The sequence below is a fragment of the Balaenoptera ricei genome, chromosome 3 (genome assembly GCF_028023285.1).
Source record: "Balaenoptera ricei isolate mBalRic1 chromosome 3, mBalRic1.hap2, whole genome shotgun sequence".
Lineage (NCBI taxonomy): Eukaryota > Metazoa > Chordata > Mammalia > Artiodactyla > Balaenopteridae > Balaenoptera > Balaenoptera ricei.
The window spans coordinates 20,975,785-20,993,594 of record NC_082641.1 but is presented as its reverse complement, the minus strand read 5'-3'; the positions used below and the strand labels follow the sequence as shown (position 1 = coordinate 20,993,594).

The 17,810-nt window shown below is 35.0% G+C and overlaps 1 protein-coding gene across 2 annotated transcripts in view; it reads left to right on the top strand.

Moving 5' to 3' along the window:
- CDH10 (cadherin 10) overlaps window positions 1–17,810 on the top strand; it is a 119,250-nt gene that overhangs the window by 80,231 nt on the left and 21,209 nt on the right. For both annotated transcript variants that reach the window (XM_059919229.1, XM_059919228.1), the window contains exons 5-6: window positions 14,649–14,836; window positions 16,156–16,409. In XM_059919229.1, coding sequence (XP_059775212.1) covers window positions 14,649–14,836; window positions 16,156–16,409 — 442 coding nt within the window. The remainder of the gene's footprint in view (window positions 1–14,648; window positions 14,837–16,155; window positions 16,410–17,810) is intronic.

Sequence of the window (17,810 nt, the reverse complement as noted above, 5' to 3'; positions counted from 1 at the left end):
TTCATTTTAGCAACATTCAGAGTTGCGAAGCTAGATTCCTCAGTATTCCCCTTCCAGTATGGGCTGGCTAATCTCTATAGCTCAAGAAAATCTGCCATCCCAGACATTTCTTTTTCACTTTTTGTAACTTGGATATGTAGCTCTGTAGATCTCCTGTATTCCTGTATCTTGATTTAGCCCATTATTTTCCTGGAATACATTCATTAGTTTCTTTTAAAAAGCCCAAAGGCAGAGAAATTTGCTGAGTCTAAAATTATCTTTATTGGGCTATCATACTTGATTAATATGGTGCCTATAGTGAATATTCAAGGTTCAGAATAACTTTGTTATCAAATTTTGATGACATTGCTCAATATGTTTCTAGGATCAGAGGTTACCTTGAAAGGTCCATTGACATTTTGATCCGTGCCTTTTATTTTTTCCAACCACACAATTATATATTAATTTTTAATTGTGTGTACTTCCTTCTGTTGTCCTCTAGCTCACCAATTCTGTCCTTTGGTGACTTTAATTTTCTGTTTAACCCATCCATTATTTTTTAACTGTTTTGACTTCAACTATTATATTGGTAATATCTATGTTTTGTATTTGGCTTCATAACAATATAGCCAGCCACTTTTCATTGTCTAGTAAAAATATTGTAACTTTTACTCCTTAAAACATAATGAATATATTTTTAAAATATTCTTCATGTGATGACTCCATATTAGTTGTTTTGTTGATATGATTCAGCTGAAGTGTTTAATTTGTTTTGTTTTGTGCTTTTGAATTTTATTTTATTTTTGCTTTTCAGTGTTTTGTTTTTGTTTTCCTGCTGACACTCACTTATGTTTCCTTTTGTTGTTATTATGTATATATATGTTTTTTAATTAATAATCATTGAAATTTGTGAGACTTGAAGTTGAATTTTACTTTATATTTTTTAATAAATCTTTATTGGAGTATAATTGCTTCACAATACTGTGTTAGTTTCTGTTGCACAACAAAGTGAATCAGCCATATGCATACACATGTCCCCATATCCCCTCCCTCTTGAGCCTCCCTCCCATCCTCCCTATCCCACCCCTGTAGGTCATTGCAAAGCACCGAGCTGACCTCCCTGTGCTCTGCTGCTGCTTCCCACTAGCTATTTTACATTCAATAGTGTATATATGTCGATGCTACTCTCACCTTGCCCCAGGTTCCCCCTCCCGCACCATGTCCTCAAGTCCATTCTCTACGTCTACATTTTTATTCCTGCCCTGCAACTAGGTTCATCAGTACTTTTTTTTTTTTTTTTAGATTCCATATATATGCGTTAGTATACGGTATTTGTTTTTCTCTTTCTGACTTACTTCACTCTGTATGATAGGCTCTATGTCCATCCACCTCACTACAAATAACTGCATTTTGTATCTTTTTATGGCTGAGTAATATTCTATTGTATATATGCCACATCTTCTTTATCCATTCATCTGTTGATGGACATTTAGGTTGGTTCCATGTCCTGGCTATTGTAAATAGTGCTGCAGTGAACACTGTGGTACATGTCTCTTTTTGAATTATGGTTTTCTCAGGGTATATGCCCAGTAGTGGGATTGCTGTGTCATATGGTAGTTTTATTTTTGTTTTTTAAGGAACATCCATGCTATTTTCCATAGTGGTTGTATCAATTTACATTCCCACCAACAGTGCAGGAGGGTTCCCTTTTCACCACACACTTTCCAGCATTTATTCTTTCTAGATATTTCGATAATGGCCATTCAGACTGGCACGAGGTGATACCTCATTGTAGATTTGATTTGCATTTCTCTAAAAATTAGTGACATTGAGCATCTTTTCATGTGCCTCTTGGCCATCTGTATGTCTTCTTTGGTGAAATGTCTATTTAGGTCTTCCACCCATTTTTTAATTGGGTTGTTTGTTTTTTTGATATTGAGCTCCATGAGCTGTTTGTATATTTTGGAGATTAATCCTTTGTCCGTTATTTCATTTGCAAATATTTTCTCCCATTCTGAGGGTTATCTTTTTGTCTTGTTTATGGTTTCCTTTGCTGTGCAAAAGCTTTTAAATTTAATTAAGTCCCATTTGTTTATTTTTGTTTTTATTTTCCTTACTCTAGGAGGTGGGTCAGAAAAGATCTTGCTGTGGTTTATGTCAAAGAGTGTTTTTGCTATGTTTTCCTCAAAGAGTTCTATAGTGTCTGGTCTTACATTTAGGTCTTTAATCCATTTTGAGTTTATTTTTGTGTATGGTGTTAGGGAGTGTTCTAATTTAATTCTTTTACATGTAGCTGTCCAGTTTTCCCAGCACCACTTATTGAAAAGGCTGTCTTTTCTCCATTGTATGTTCTTGACTCCTTTGTCATAAATTAGGTGACCATGTGTGCATGGGTTTATCTCTGGGCATTCTATCCTGTACCATTGATCTATATTTCTGTTTTTGTGCCAATACCATACTGTCTTGAATACTGTATAGTTCGAAGTCAGGGAGACTGATTCCTCCAACTCCATTTTTCTTTCTCAATATTGCTTTGGCTATTTGGGGTCTTTTGTGTTTCCATACGAATTGTAAAATTTTTTGTTCTAATTCTGTGAAGAATGCCATTGGTAGTTTGATAGGGATTGCACTGAATCTGTAGATTTCTTTGGGTAGCATAGTCATTTTTGCAATATTGATCCTTCCAATCCAAGAACATGGTATATTTCTCCATCTGCTATGTCATCTTTGATTTCTTTCATCAGTGTTTTATAGTTTTCTGAGTACAAGTCTTTCACCTCCTTAGGCAGGTTTATTCCTCGGTATTTTATTCTTTTTGTTGCAGTGGTAAATGGGAGTGTTTCCTTAATTTCTTTTTCTGATTTTTCATTGTTGGTGTACAGGAATGCCAGAGATTTCTGTGCATTAATTTTGTATCCTGCAACCTTACCAAATTCATTGATTAGTTCTAGTAGTTTTCTGGTGGCATCTTTAGGATTTTCTATGTATAGTATCATGTCATCTGCAAAGAGTGACAGTTTTACTTCTTCTTTTCCAATTTGTATTCCTTTTATTTCTTTTTCTTCTCTGATTGCTGTGGCTAGGACTTCAAAAACTATGTTGAATAAGAGTGGCAAGAGTGGACATCCTTGTCTTCTTCCTGATCTTAGTAGAAATGCTTTCAGTTTTTCACCATTGAGTATGATGCTTGCTGTGGGTTTGAAATATATGGCCTTTATTCTGTTGAGGCAGGTTCCCTCTAGGCCCATATTCTGGAGAGTTTTTATCATAAATTTGTGTTCAATTTTGTCAAAAGCTTTTTCTGCATCTATTGAGATGATCATATGGTTTTTATTCCTTAATTTGTTAATGTGGTGTAGCACATTGATTGATTTGCATATATTGAAGAATCCTTGCATCCCTGGGATAAATCCCACTTGATCATGGTGTATGATCCTTTTAATGTGTTATTGGATTCTGTTTGCTAGTATTTTGTTGAGGATTTTTGCATCTATGTTCATCAGTGATATTGGTCGAAATTTTCTTTTTTGTTATTCTTTTTCTGGTTTTGGGATCAGGGTGATGGTGGCTTCGTAGAATGAATTTGGGGGTGCTTCTCCCTCTGCAATTTTTTGGAAGAGTTTGAGAAGGATTAGTGTTAGATCTTCTCTAAATATTTGATAGAATTCACCTGTGAAGCCATCTGGTCCTAGACTTTTGTTTGTTGGAAGATTTTAATCACAGTTTCAATTTCATTACTTGTGATAGGTCTGTTTATATTTTCTAATTCTTCCTGGTTCAGTCTTGGAAAATTGTACCTTTCCAAGAATTTGTCCACTTCTTCATGATTGTCCATTTTATTGGCATATAGTTGTTTGTAGTAGTCTCTTATAATCCTTTGCATTTCTGTGGTGTCAGTTGTGGTTTCTCCTTTTTCACTTCTAATTTTATTGATTTGCATTCTCTCCCTTTTTTTCTTGATGAGTCTGAGTAAGGGTTTATCAATTTTGTTTATCTTCTGAAAGAACCAGCTTTTAATTTTATTGATCTTTGCTATTGTTTTTTCTTCATTTCTATTTCATTTATTTCTGCTCTGACATTTATGATTTCTTTCCTTCTACTGACTTTGGGATTTCTTTGTTCCTCTTTCTCTAGTTGCTTTAAAGTAGGGTTAGATTGTTTATTTGAGATTTTTCTTGTTTCTTGATGTGAGATTGAATTGCTACAAACTACCCTCTTAGAACTGCTTTTCCTGAGCCCCATAAGTTTTGGGTTATTGTGTTTTCGTTGTCAATTGTTTCTATGTATTTTTTTATTTCTTCTTTGATTTCTTCAATGGTCTCTTGGTTATTTAGTAGTGCACTGTTTAGCTTCCATGTATTTGTGGGGTTTTCTACAGTTTTTTTCCTGTAATTCATTTCCAATCTCATAGCATTGTGGTCAGAAAAGATGCTTGATACGATTTCAATTTTCTTAAACTTTCCAAGGCTTGATTGTGACCCAAGATGTGATCTATCCTGGAGAATGTTCCATGTGCACTTGAGAAGAAAGTGTATTCTGCCACTTTTGGGTGGAATGCTCTATAAATATCAATTAAATCTATCTGGTCTATTGTATCATTTAAAGCTTGTGTTTCCTTATTTATTTTCTGTTTGGATGATCTGTCCATTGGTGTAAGTGGGGTGTTAAAGTCCTCTACTATTATTGTGTTACTGTCGATTTCTCCTTTCATGGTTGTTAGCACTTGCTTTATGTATTGAGGTGCTCCTATGTTGGGTGCATAAACATTTATAATTTTTATACCTTCTTCTTGGATTGATCCTTTGATCATTATGTAGTGTCCCTCCTTATCTCTTGTAACAGTCTTTATTTTAACGTCTATTTTATTTGACATGAGTATTGCTACTCCAGCTTTCTTTTGATTTCCATTTACCTGGAATATCTTTTTCCATACGTTCACTTTCAGTCTGTATGTGTCTCTAGGTCTGAAGTGGGTCTCTTGTAGACAGCATATATTTGGGTCTTGTTTCTGTATCCATTCAGCCAGTCTGCGTCTTTTGGTTGGGGCATTTAATCCATTTACATTCATGGTTATTATTGATATGTATGTTCCTATTACCATTTTCTTAATTGCCTTGGGTTGGTTTTGGGGGTCTTTTTCTTCTCTTGTGTTTCCTGCCTAGAGAAGTTTCTTTAGCATTTGTTGTAAAGCCGGTTTGATGGTGCTGAATTCTCTTAGCTTTTGCTTGTCTGAAAATCTTTTTATTTCTCTGTCAAATCTGAATGATATCCTTGCTGGGTAGAGTAATCTTGGTTGTAGGTTTTTCGCTTTCATCACTTTATCCTGCCACTCCCTTCTGGCCTGCAGAGCTTCTGCTGAAAAATCAGCTGATAACCTTATGGGGATTCCTTTGTATGTTATTTTTTGTTTTTCCGGTGCTGCTTTTAATATTTTCTTTTGTAATTAATTTTTGTTAGTTTGATTAATATGTGTCTTTGTGTGTTTTTCCTAGGGTTTATCCTGTTTGGGACTCCCTGTGCTTACTGGACTTGGGTGACTATTTCCTTTCCCATATTAGGGAAGTTTTCAACTATGATCTCTTCAAATATTTTCTCAGACCCTTTCTTTTTCTCTTCTTCTTCTGGGACCCCCATAATTCACGTGTTGGTGCATTTAGTGTTGTCCCAGAGGTCTCTGAGATTATCTTCAATTCTTTTCATTCTTTTTTCTTTATTCTGCTCCTCGGCAGTTATTTCCATCATTTTGTCTTCCAGCTCACTTATTCGTTCTTCTGCCTTAGTTATTCTGTTATTGATTCCTTCTAGTGTATTTTTCATTTCAGTTATTATGTTTTCATCTCTATTTGCTGTTTATTTCTTCTTGATCTTTGTTAGACATTTGTTGTATTTTCTCAATCCATGCCTCCATTCTATTTCCGAGATTCTGGATCATCTTTACTATCATTACTCTGAATTCTTTTTCAAGTAGATTGCCTATTTCATCTTCATTTATGTAGTCTTGTAGGTTTTACCTTGCTTCTTCATCTGTGACATACTTTTTTGCCATGTCATTTTTTTTTTTTTTTTTACTAGTGGGATGTATTCCTGTCTTACTGGTTGTTTGGTCTGAGACTTCCAACACTGGAGTTTGTTGTCTATTGGGTAGAGCTGGGTCGTGGTACTGAGATGAGGACCACTGTGAGACCTCACACCGATGAATATTCCCTGTGGTCTGAGGTTCTCTGTTAGTCCAGTGGTTCAGACTCAGAGCTCCTACTGCAGGAGCTTTGGCCCGACCCCTGGCTTATGAACCAAGATCCCTCAAGCAATGTGGGTGGCAAAAAAAAAAAAAAAGAGGACAATAACAATGTAAAAAATAAAATTTGACTAGGAAACTAAAAGATATGTTAGAAAGAATATAAAAGTAAAAATATAGATGAAACAACAACTGGAAGGTACAACAGTACCACAATAGTAAAAAAGAGGAGGAGGGAAAAGAAAAAAAAAAAGTGGGGGGGAGGCCTTGGCTGTGGAGCATGGGGCCTAAGCAAGGGTGAGGTTTGGGCAGTGGGCGGGGCCTATGCTTAGGACCCACAAGCTGGAAAAGGCCCTGGGGGCTGTGGGAGATGGAGCTTAGGCTCAAGGAACAGAAGGGGCCCAGGCGTGCCCCCCACCCCTGCTATCAGAGGGCAGGGGACCTCACCTGGGAGCCCAGCAGGCTTCCTGGGCTCGAGTGGGCAGGGCAAATGCCCTCTGCTCCTCTCCTGCTCCTCCCAGAGGGCCCCTCCCACCTGCCTCTCCTGATGTCCCTGGTCTCAGGGGCGTTGATCCTGTCTGACCTCCACTTCTCCTCCCGCCTCAGTCCCCCACGTCTTACCAGTTCATTTGGTGGTTCCTCCTGTCTCCTTGGGCTTCAGGGTCCCCCACCAGCAGCTGGCAGGTGCCCTAGTTGGGAGGAGATGCTAACTCTGTGTCTTCCCACACCACCATCTTAGAGGGTTCCTCCTGAAGTTGAATTTTAAATAGAAGATGTTTACTTCCATCAAGTACCAGGAACACTAACAACACTTTTAAGCAATGCTTAATTTGACAATTATTTATGATGTATATGGGTTTGCTTGTTTGTTTTACCTTTTCAGAATATAAGTAGTACCACTTTAATGCATTACAAGGACTTTAAAAATAGTTTGCATTCACATGCATGATCCTTGAATTTTGTGCTCATATATGTACATGTTCGAGAGAGATTATTCACATATATAAATATATATACATAGTATTTATGTTTTTCTAAGCAAAATATTGTTGAGTTCTTGTTTATGGTTTATAAAAATAGTATCACACCATATATAATTTTCTGAAATTTGCCCTTTTCCACTTAATATGATGCAACTAAGACTCATCCACATTTTTTCTGATGTAACTATAGCTTATGGTTTTCAATTTTGTATTACATTGGGATGTCTGATAATGTAACAATTTATTTACTTATTCTCATGCTGTTTGACATTTGGTTCCCTTCCTCTTTTTTTTTTTTTAACTTTATGAACAATAATTCCATGTTTAACTTTACATAACTTTACAAACAATGGCATTTCTGCAGCTATTTTCCTCATGCACATTGCTGGATTTTATTTATGCTAATATTTAACATCACAACATATAATCCTGTTATGGGTTGAATTGAGTCCCCTAAAAATATACTTTTAAGTCCTAATCCACAGTATTTCAGAATGTGACCTTATGTGGAAATAGGGTTTTATAGGTGATCAAGTTAAAAGGAGATCATTAGGGTTGGGACCCTTTTCCAATATGACTTATATCCTTAAAAAAGGGGGCAATTTGGATACACAGAGAGACACGCACTAAGGGAATACAATGTGAACATACAGGGAAAAGATGGCCATATAACTGGAATGATGCATCTACAAGTCAAGGAATGCTAAGGATTGCTGGCAAACACTAGAACCTAGAAAAGGGAAAGAAGGATCTTCTCCAGAGCTGTCGAGGAGAGAATGGCCCTGCCAGATACCTAGATTTCAGACTTCTAGCCTTCAAAACTGTAAGACAATAAATTTCTACTGTTTAAAGCCACCTAGATTTTGGTACTTTGTTATAGTAACCCAGGAAATGAAAGTTTCCCAAAATCATTGTGTCAAATTTAACACCAATCAGCTCTGCATAATAGTTCCTCTTAGACCACATACTTTTTACATTTGGTTTTGTCAGACTTTATTTTTGTTAGTTTAGTAGGTGTAAAATGATATCACATCATGTCCTTAATTTAATTTGCATTGCTTGATTAAGATCCAGTATATTTCTCTATGTTTATTTGTCTTTCTTGTTTATTCTACTGTAAACTCTTTTCCATTTACATCCTTGACTAAATTTTCTACTAGCTTATATGCATACATCTGTATGTATGTATATGTGTGTGTGTGTGTGTGCGCACGCGTGTGTGTGTATACTCCAACAGGCATTTGGCATGTTGTCCTATATCTTATGGCACCTGACTCCATCATTTTTCTTCCTTTGTGGCTTTATGAGCCAAGTATTTACAACTGTATTTTCATTGAGCTATGTAATACATCTTTCCAGGGCTATTAATGTCTCTCGCTTTTGGAAAAGGCACGTGAGGGAGAAAGGTATGAGGAGAGGTAGCAAGGAAGGGTCCTCCCAGTAGCATAATCTCAGTGGTTTTCTTGTCCACATAGATTCTCCATGAAGTATTGGATTGGCCAAAAATTTCGTTCGGGTTTTTCTGTAAGATCTTAGGGAAAAACCTGAACGAACTTTTTAGCCAAATAATTGTAGCCTGCCTTGTGAGCCTTCACCCCTTGTGTTGTGGAGGCCACAGTATCATCTTTCTCCCCTAGTGGCTAAAGTTGCTTATATCTGTAAAAATTTAGCTCTTCAGGATCTTCCAACACAATGAATGCAAAATGTCATAAAGGGTGGCTTGTGTCTAGATCACCCTTCCACTGAACGCAAAACACTTATTGTGGAGACTATTTGCTGTTGTGTAACTACCCTGCAGATAACTTGGAGTTTGATATTTATTCTTCTTGCTACAAGAGGCCATAAAAATAAGGATCAATTTTTGAAAATGGCAAATATCTTCAGACCAAAAGTGGGCTTCAGTTTTCTACTTACTTCTCTAGGTTCTCATTTTCCATTCAATTTGGAGCTTATACTTTTTTAACACCTTCAAATGTGTATCTCTATCTCTGTGATCCACGTATTGTTTTTGAGCTAAAAAATTCAACTGAATTAACTAACTTACATTTCCAGAAGCCTAATCTGATTTTATGCGTTTTAATCAATTAAATAATTATTTACTTATCAAGGATCAAATTTTCAAAATGCTGTACAGTAGAAGCAAGTTGATTGGGTTCTTTGTACTTTTCTATGATCCCAGTAATGTCTGATACCTCATTTAATTTCTATCTCAAGGAATTCTAATCTCACTTTCCTTTCTATTCCTCAGACAGTAAATCTCCAAGAAGAATTTGTTTATATTATAGAAAAGCACTGTATTAGTGACCAGTGTTTGGCCATTAGGGTTTTGTTTTTTTCTAGTGGAATGGAATTCTAGGCCTTTTTCAGTGACTATGTTTAAAACAAAAATGTGCAACTACTTTACAAGTATGAATTTATAAATAAAAATTTGTGTATTCAGTTCTAATATTACAGTGTTTCTATTTAAGTATTTTTATTCTATTGTACTACAGGGTGTTCTCATGATGAAAAGCCTTAAATACTAATATTTTAAATCATAACACTCTAAATTCCTTTTGAAGTGTACAGATATTTTATTTCTAAAACAAAGATCAATTAATATGTTAACAGGCAATAACTTACTGTTATTTAAATTTTTATATCAAAAACATAATTAGACTTACATTTCAAATACAAATAGCTTCCTTTTGCCTTTTTTAAAAAAATATTTATTTATTTATTTATTTATTTATGGCTGTGTTGGGTCTTCGTTTCTGTGTGAGGGCTTTCTCTAGTTGTGGTAAGTGGGGGCCACTCTTCATCGTGGTGCGCATGCCTCTCATTATCGTGGCCTCTCTTGTTGCGGAGCACAGGCTCCAGACGCGCAGGCTCAGTAATTGTGGCTCATGGGCCTAGTTGCTCCGCGGCATGTGGGATCTTCCCAGACCAGGGCTCGAACCCATGTCCCCTGCATTGGCAGGCAGATTCTCAACCACTGTGCCACCAGGGAAGCCCCCCCTTTTGCCTTTTTTGACATATTTGCATGTTATGAAAGAAGAGTTGCTCCATTTACTAAAATTTTGAATACTACACTATATTTAAAAAATTATGGTTCTTTCTTCACTAAAAGAAGTCAGGACTCACTTGGAGACATGGTTGATTTCAGGGCTTGGGCAGGGAAAATATAAGATGAACCCATAACATTTTGTGATGCTGGGAATTAAGGAAGTACTTCCCCCCCCCCAAAAAAAGTAAATGAATGATGGAAGCATGTTGAAAAGACACTAGAGCCAACCTAGAAGATCGATCACCCAATGACCAAGTCTGTAAGAACTTGCACAAAGTAATAAATAGCCATATTATTAGATTATAACACATAGAATAAAATAAATGTCCTTACTGATATAAATAAATAAGTAAGGGAGAAAGGGCAGCTTTTCCTTACAGAAGAATTCCAAATAATATATGTGGAAATAATGAAGAAAATAGAAGATCACTATTAGAAGCACCATTAGAAAGAAAATAGAAGATCACCATTAATGGTGCATTAGAATAATTGCACCATTAATTATTGCAAGGAAGATCATTGATTGATTATAAAATTAATGAGCAGACTTTTGAGGAAAAATAGGATATTTGCATAATCTTGAAGTATATTTCCCAAGATATATACTAATTATAAAGAAAAAATATTTACTTAACAAATGAAAAAGACTGGCAGAAGCACCTTCTTAGCCAAGAGATCAAGGTTAATATCATCATTCATAAGACATATTTGCATCCAATGCTACACTAAAAACAGATCACTCTTATGATATCCTTGACAAAAAAATAAAGAAATGGATGACCTCGATCTAATCATGAGAAAATATGAGACAGACCTAATTTTAAAGATTTTTTATAAAATAACTGGCCAGTATTCTTTAAAGGTGTCGAGGTCATAGGAAGCAAGGAAATACTGAAGAACTCTCACAGATTGGAGGAAAATAAATAGGCATGACAACTAAATACAAAGTAAGATCTCTGAAAAGACTTTAATGGAATAGCTGGTGAAGTTAAAACAAAGTCTGGAATTTAGTTAATAGTAAAGTGATTAGAATAGTGTTTTTCACATACTAAACTTTATACTATATAGGAGATTATGAATTAAAAATTAAAAATGAACTTGCTAAATATTATACAGTCAGGTATGGTGCAGCTTGAGTTTTAACCCACACTATATAACCACTGGACTTTTCTTGTCTGGTTTTGGTATCAGGGGCATACAGTACTGATCTCACATAATGAGTTGGAAAACAGTCCTCATTTTTCTTTTCTCCAGAAGACTTTGCACATAAAGTTGTAAGTTACCTTCTTTAAGTAAAATCATTTTCTCTTCACCACATATTTGAGTTTCTTTTAATTTCTTTTTCAATTTTTTTGTCTCCCAATTTGTATTTTATTTGAACCATCAGTTGCATAGAAGTTATTCTTCATTCTTCTAAATTTTCAAGAATATGAGTATTTGGGGGATTATCTTTTTTGTTTTAACCTCTATCTTAATTGTATACTGGTCAGAGAATTTAGTAGATACTGATTTATTAAAATGTATTCAAACTTGTCTAATAACTTAATACTTGATCAAATTGGGTTCAATGTTTCATGCCTGCTTGAAAAGAATCTATATTCTCTATATGGTGCATGCAGGTTTTATATATATAAATGTCAGTCAAAACATCCATATTACTTGATTTATTTTGTTAAATATTCCATGTATTTATGTTTCTAGTCTGGATGACTGATCATTTATTGAAAAAAATTATTTTTGGCTGTATTCCACATATACTCTAGGTTTGAGACTAGATAAGCATGGTACTGAAGATTTTTTTTAAAACCCGGATTTTATAAGACATTATAAACCAAATGAAGAAATTAAGAATTTATCCTAACATCAATAAAAAGTGCTTTCAGTAGAGAAGTTAAATCATTTCTGTCTTTTAGAAAGGCTACTTCGGCTCCAGTGTAGTAAATCAATTCATTGAGATGCTACTTCTCTAACATTTAATATTTAAAAGAAAGTTGTTGAAGTAAGTAGGCTAGAGTTGATGGTGTTCTGTGGTAGAAGCATAGTGAAAATAAATGTATATCAAAAGGAAGAGCTAGAGGTTGCCAGGCAACGCATTGTGTAGAAAATCTTCCATGAGGGAGAAAAGTGTATTAAATTGAAGAAGAAAAGCATATTTTAAAAACCTAAAGGAGAACTAAACCTAAAGGAGTGTTATGGAGACTATTAATTAAGGGAGGGAATGACAAGAAAAAGGAGCCAATCTGTGGCGGGCCAGCCTATGTATGTTTTATTTTAAGTACAAAGAGATCTATCAAATGGTTTTGAAGTTCTGAATAATTATTGATTAAATTACTGTTTTCAAAGGGATAATATGGATGCAATGTGTACTGAGAATAGCTGAGATTTGAGTGGATTTGGCCAAGAATAGCACCTGGTAGACGAGTTAGGAAGCTTCTCAGTTATCCAACATAAGAATAAGTATGTAGAGGCTGCTACATTCAAAGAAATACAATGGGAATATAAAGGTGAAAAAATACAAGGTCGTCCCTGTCTTGTATCAATACAACATCCTTATGGTACATACAAATAAACAAGTAAATAATATAATGCCATCAGTGGCAAGGGATATGAAGAGTGATTGGGAGTGGTCTTCTCAATAAAGTTGTTTTCAGTAAGGTTATTGGTGAAAGCTTCTGAGGGGTCAGAGTTGAGCAGTCACCTGAAGGAAGAAAGTGAATGAGCCATCTGAATATCTAGGAACAGCTGTTTCTAGCAGAAGAAATAGCAAAGGCAAAGAGAGCCAACAAGACAGTAGCTAAGGAATGAATTGAGAGTTGCATTCAACAATGTGTTACCAGAGATTAATGGAGAGAAAAAATGTACAAAAAGAATTTAAGAGTATGCATTAAGTGACTAACCAGGGTGTGGTAGAAACTGAGTCTTAATGATGTCTCCTAGAAAAGGACTTTTCAAACTGAGCAGATATAGATGCCTGTATTAGTTTGTTAGGGCTGCCATAACAAAGTACCACATACTGTATGGTTTAAACAATAGATATTCCTTTTCTCACAGTTCTGGAAGCTGGAAGCCCAAGATCAAGGTGGTTTCTTCTGAGGCCTCTCATTGGCTTGTAGATGGCCATCTTCTCCCTGTCTTCACATGGGCTTTCCTCTGTGCCTGTCTGTGTCCAAATTAGGACACTAGTCATGTTAGATTAGGGCTCACCCTAATGTTCTCATTTAACCTTAATTACCTCTCTAAAGACGTTATCTTCTAGTACAGTCATATTTTGAGGTAGTGAATGGGAGTTAGGGGTTCAACATAGGAATTTTGATGGCCATAGCCCCCTAAACACTCAGCACATAATAGACCCATTTTCTCAGATTTGATAAATTATGTTATGATTATTTGAGGGTCGTGGGGGGGGAAGAATTTTATGTGAGGGAAATAGTATGTGAAATATAGAGATATAAGAAATTAATTTTTGACAAGAAGGCTTTGAAAAGTCCAGTTTGGTGCAGATCTTTCCTGGAAGTGACTAACAGAAAGACACATTAGGAAAGATATAGTCAGGCAAGAGCATGACTAGCTAAGAGGTCTGGACTTTATTATATATATTAAGGAGAATTACTTAAGGCTTATGAGCAAGAAGGTGCTCTAACCAGAAGTGTCCCTCAGGTCGATTAATCTGTCAGTAGCGTGTAGTTTATGATCAGGTACTAAAATATAAATCTCATTAGCAGGAGAGGTTGTTCATGCTGAAGCATGAATAGGTGTACCAGGGGCTTAGATAAATTCTTGTTTTGCTCTGAAATGTAAGGGAATTGGTCAGAATTTAGTGTTTTTACACTGACACTGTGAAGGGCATCTTTGTATTTCTCCCACAGAGTATCCTTTGTGTCTCCTGTCACAAATAGAAGTGGGATTCTTCCCCACTACAGCTGATTTCATGGAATTTTGTAATGTTCTGCCCTGCAGCTGAAATAAACTGAGCAGTAAATAACTAAAAACAAGAAAAGAAAAACAATTTAAAAATACGTTCACTGCAAAATATAAATATTCACAGTATATTCTGTGATTTGTTGTGATTGTATAAACACACACAGGTACATATGTGCACTCAAAGCTGATATCTAGTTACTTGTGCAAATGCAAAAAAAGACAACATGCTCATTTTTAAAAACAGAACTTCTGATACAATTAGAGATTGGGTCTCACTATTTATAATAGGCAAAGACCAAATCCCCCAGATTCCCACTTTTTCTGTTCCTAGACTTTATATTATCCATATTGTGTGTATTCAACTTATTAGTCAACATCTAATGTAGAGTTTAAGATTTATAATATTCTCTCATACACATTTTACCTTGGAATACTCTATTGAGAAATCTCTGTCTCTCTCTCTTCTTTTCTGTAATCTTTACAGACACCATCCATCTTCGAGTTCTTGAATCCTCCCCAGTTGGCACATCCATTGGAAGTGTAAAAGCAACTGATGCTGATACTGGGAAAAATGCTGAAGTAGAATACCGAATTATTGATGGTGATGGGACTGATATGTTTGACATCAGAACTGAGAAGGACACACAGGAAGGCATCATCACTGTGAAAAAGGTGCAGAACATCAATAGAAATCATCATCTGACTGTTAAGTAGGGATTTCGATATGTATTATCCACTCATGCTCTGTCCATTAAGAAATATCCCTACCATGTTCCAATGTAAATGCATAAGTATGAGAGACATAAAGCCAAAGATCTCCTTGAATGTTTTGACCAAATGTTTTTGTTAATTAAAACATGAAACCTGAGATTTTACAAAATTTAAAAGGCAAGTTAATATACATGTGATTGTATTTCTGAGCCATGTTAATAAAAGCCCCTTATTAACATCGTTTCCTTAAAAAAATAGTTAATAACTAATAATAGTAATATATCATCACAGTTGGAGGCATAAAAAGTAGCATGCCATCTATCCAGATGTATGAAGCAATAATTAGAGTTGCTAATAAAAAGAGACAGCATGGATTGGAAAATAATTTCATTGTTCACATTTTCCCTTCTGCTACATAAATTAAACTTTTCTGCTAACATATGCTCAGTGATATGATTTAAAGGTAACTAGTTTTTTATTGTACATTCAGTACCATCCTTATAAGAAAAAATAAGGCCCAGTAAAATTTAGGTCCTAATGAAATGTCCTGAACACTCTATTTGCATAAAGTAAACATCAGTTAATCACGGAACTCTCCTCAGAGGCTACTGCGAAGTTCAAGGTACACAACCACTTTTAAACAGACAATGACCAGCAAAGGAGTGACTTATTACTGAATATTTAAGTTCCTTTTTGTTTCATAATGTAACGTAATTACCAATTAGCTATCAAAATTTTTCTCTTTACCCAAGGTTTTTCTTATTTTCAATGTTTCATATAACTGCTGAAAAGTTTTGTATTAGTCTTCAAAATTTCATCAAATTTATGTAGTGCCATGAGCCTGTTGAATGGAATGGAAGTATCACAACATATATTTTAAAAGATTACTGAATTTTTTACTTAGAAAAACTTAGCAGTAGCCAACACCTCAGCACACATACCTACACACAAACACACACACAATCCACCAGCCCACGTTTTGTAATGAGTTACCACTATATGAGACAGGTCTTAATATCCTTTTCAATTTTTCTAAGATTTAAAATCTCATTTTCCTATGTTCTGAAGTACTACATTTTAAGTACATAAGAAGTAAAAACTGAATTCTACCTGATGTGTAAAGATTATATATTTTTATTAATTTTAATTATTTACAGTTTATAAACAACTTGACAACTCAACTAGGCTTTAAAAATCATACTGTAACTTGGAAGGAACATATAATTCAATTTCCCTCAATCTAATTTGATGATTTATTTACTTAATTATTTTTAATACAGCCACTTGACTATGAGAGCCGAAGGCTTTACACTCTGAAGGTTGAAGCAGAAAATACCCACGTGGACCCACGTTTTTATTACCTAGGACCATTTAAAGATACGGCAATTGTGAAAATCTCTATCGAAGATGTGGACGAACCACCTGTTTTCAGCAGATCCTCCTATCTGTTTGAGGTTCATGAAGATATTGAAGTGGGTACAATCATTGGTACTGTGATGGCAAGGGACCCAGATTCTACTTCTAGCCCCATTAGGTAATTATGATTATGCTTAGGATGAAAAGAAAGGGAATTGAAGTAAATGTAGAGAGCATGAAATTCTATTTAAAGCGTTTAATGCATTAAAAGATAGAGCTGTGCATATGTTGGGTGAGTACAAGTATTTAAAATAGTCTGTGTTCTGGGGGGCAGGCTATGCACAAATTTCATAGTTTGATTCAGTTTTAATCATGCCAGTTACTGAAACTTGGCTTGTATCATCTGCCTGTCTCTTTAAGATATTTGTTGTTCTGACGCCTGGTACAGATAAAGGGGACTATTTCAGCTGTGCATTTGCAATGTAACAAAATCAATTTATCTGTGCTTTTGGGTTCTTAAATAATATGAGGTTGAGAGGAGTTTTAATAATTAAAAATTATATAATCATAACAATGTTACAATGTAGTTATGATTTTAGAAACTTCTATACTCCTGCCAGCAAAGGGGGAAGTTTTTTTGGTGTTCTTTTGGCTATATCAAAAAGTTCAGAACATTCTAGAAAGATCAGAGTCATTTCAAACTTTTGTTTTGCTTTGTTTTCTTATGGCACCTAAAAGCATATAAGGTGTGATAAAAACATACAAATGAGAAAGACAAAGTTTTCACTGACATTTGTTCTCTCATTTTAAAAAAGTACAAATATCTATATACAATATTCAGGCTCAAAATTTCTGCTCACTTTAAACTGTTAGTCCATCAATTGTTTTGGATTTCATTTGTTTCCTTATCCTCAGCAGACTGATTTTGCTTATCCTTTTTACAATGTGGGCCAGTCTAGTAGGAGTTCAAGTGGTTGTACAATCTCCAAGTACACACTTCTCTGACTCCTAACTATGCAGCAGTGGAATATCAGAACCTCTACTTTTATGCACCATGTGACTCTAGCTCAAAGTTTAAAATTCTGTAGGTTCTGCCATATCATCAAGTGACTTCATATTATATATATATTTATATGCATATATATTAAATTATTATTTGATTTATATAATTTTACCTAAATATTTTCTTATAGTCACATACAGCAAGACAGGTTACATATTGGCAGCCAAAACCTGCATATGGTAGTCAAGTACAGCTCCCATCTGTCAGCATGATTTTCCCATAAATGCCTCTCCCATCCATTTATCTTCATTGAAATTGCTGCATTCCTTGGATTTTTTTCCTTTAAAGCTTTTTTTTTTTTTCTTGTCATTCATTCGGTAGACATTTATCGAACATACACTCTTATTCTTCCCCATTGAATACTACCAAGCATTCCCTTGGCAGAGCTCCTAACTGACTTTAATAGCCTGTGTTCTGTGTTCCTGGTTTTAAAATGGTCTTCTTAAAATAAAATATAATATTTTTTAAAAGTTCAGTTTAAATCATGGCATTATTAAGAGGCAATATATTTTTCCA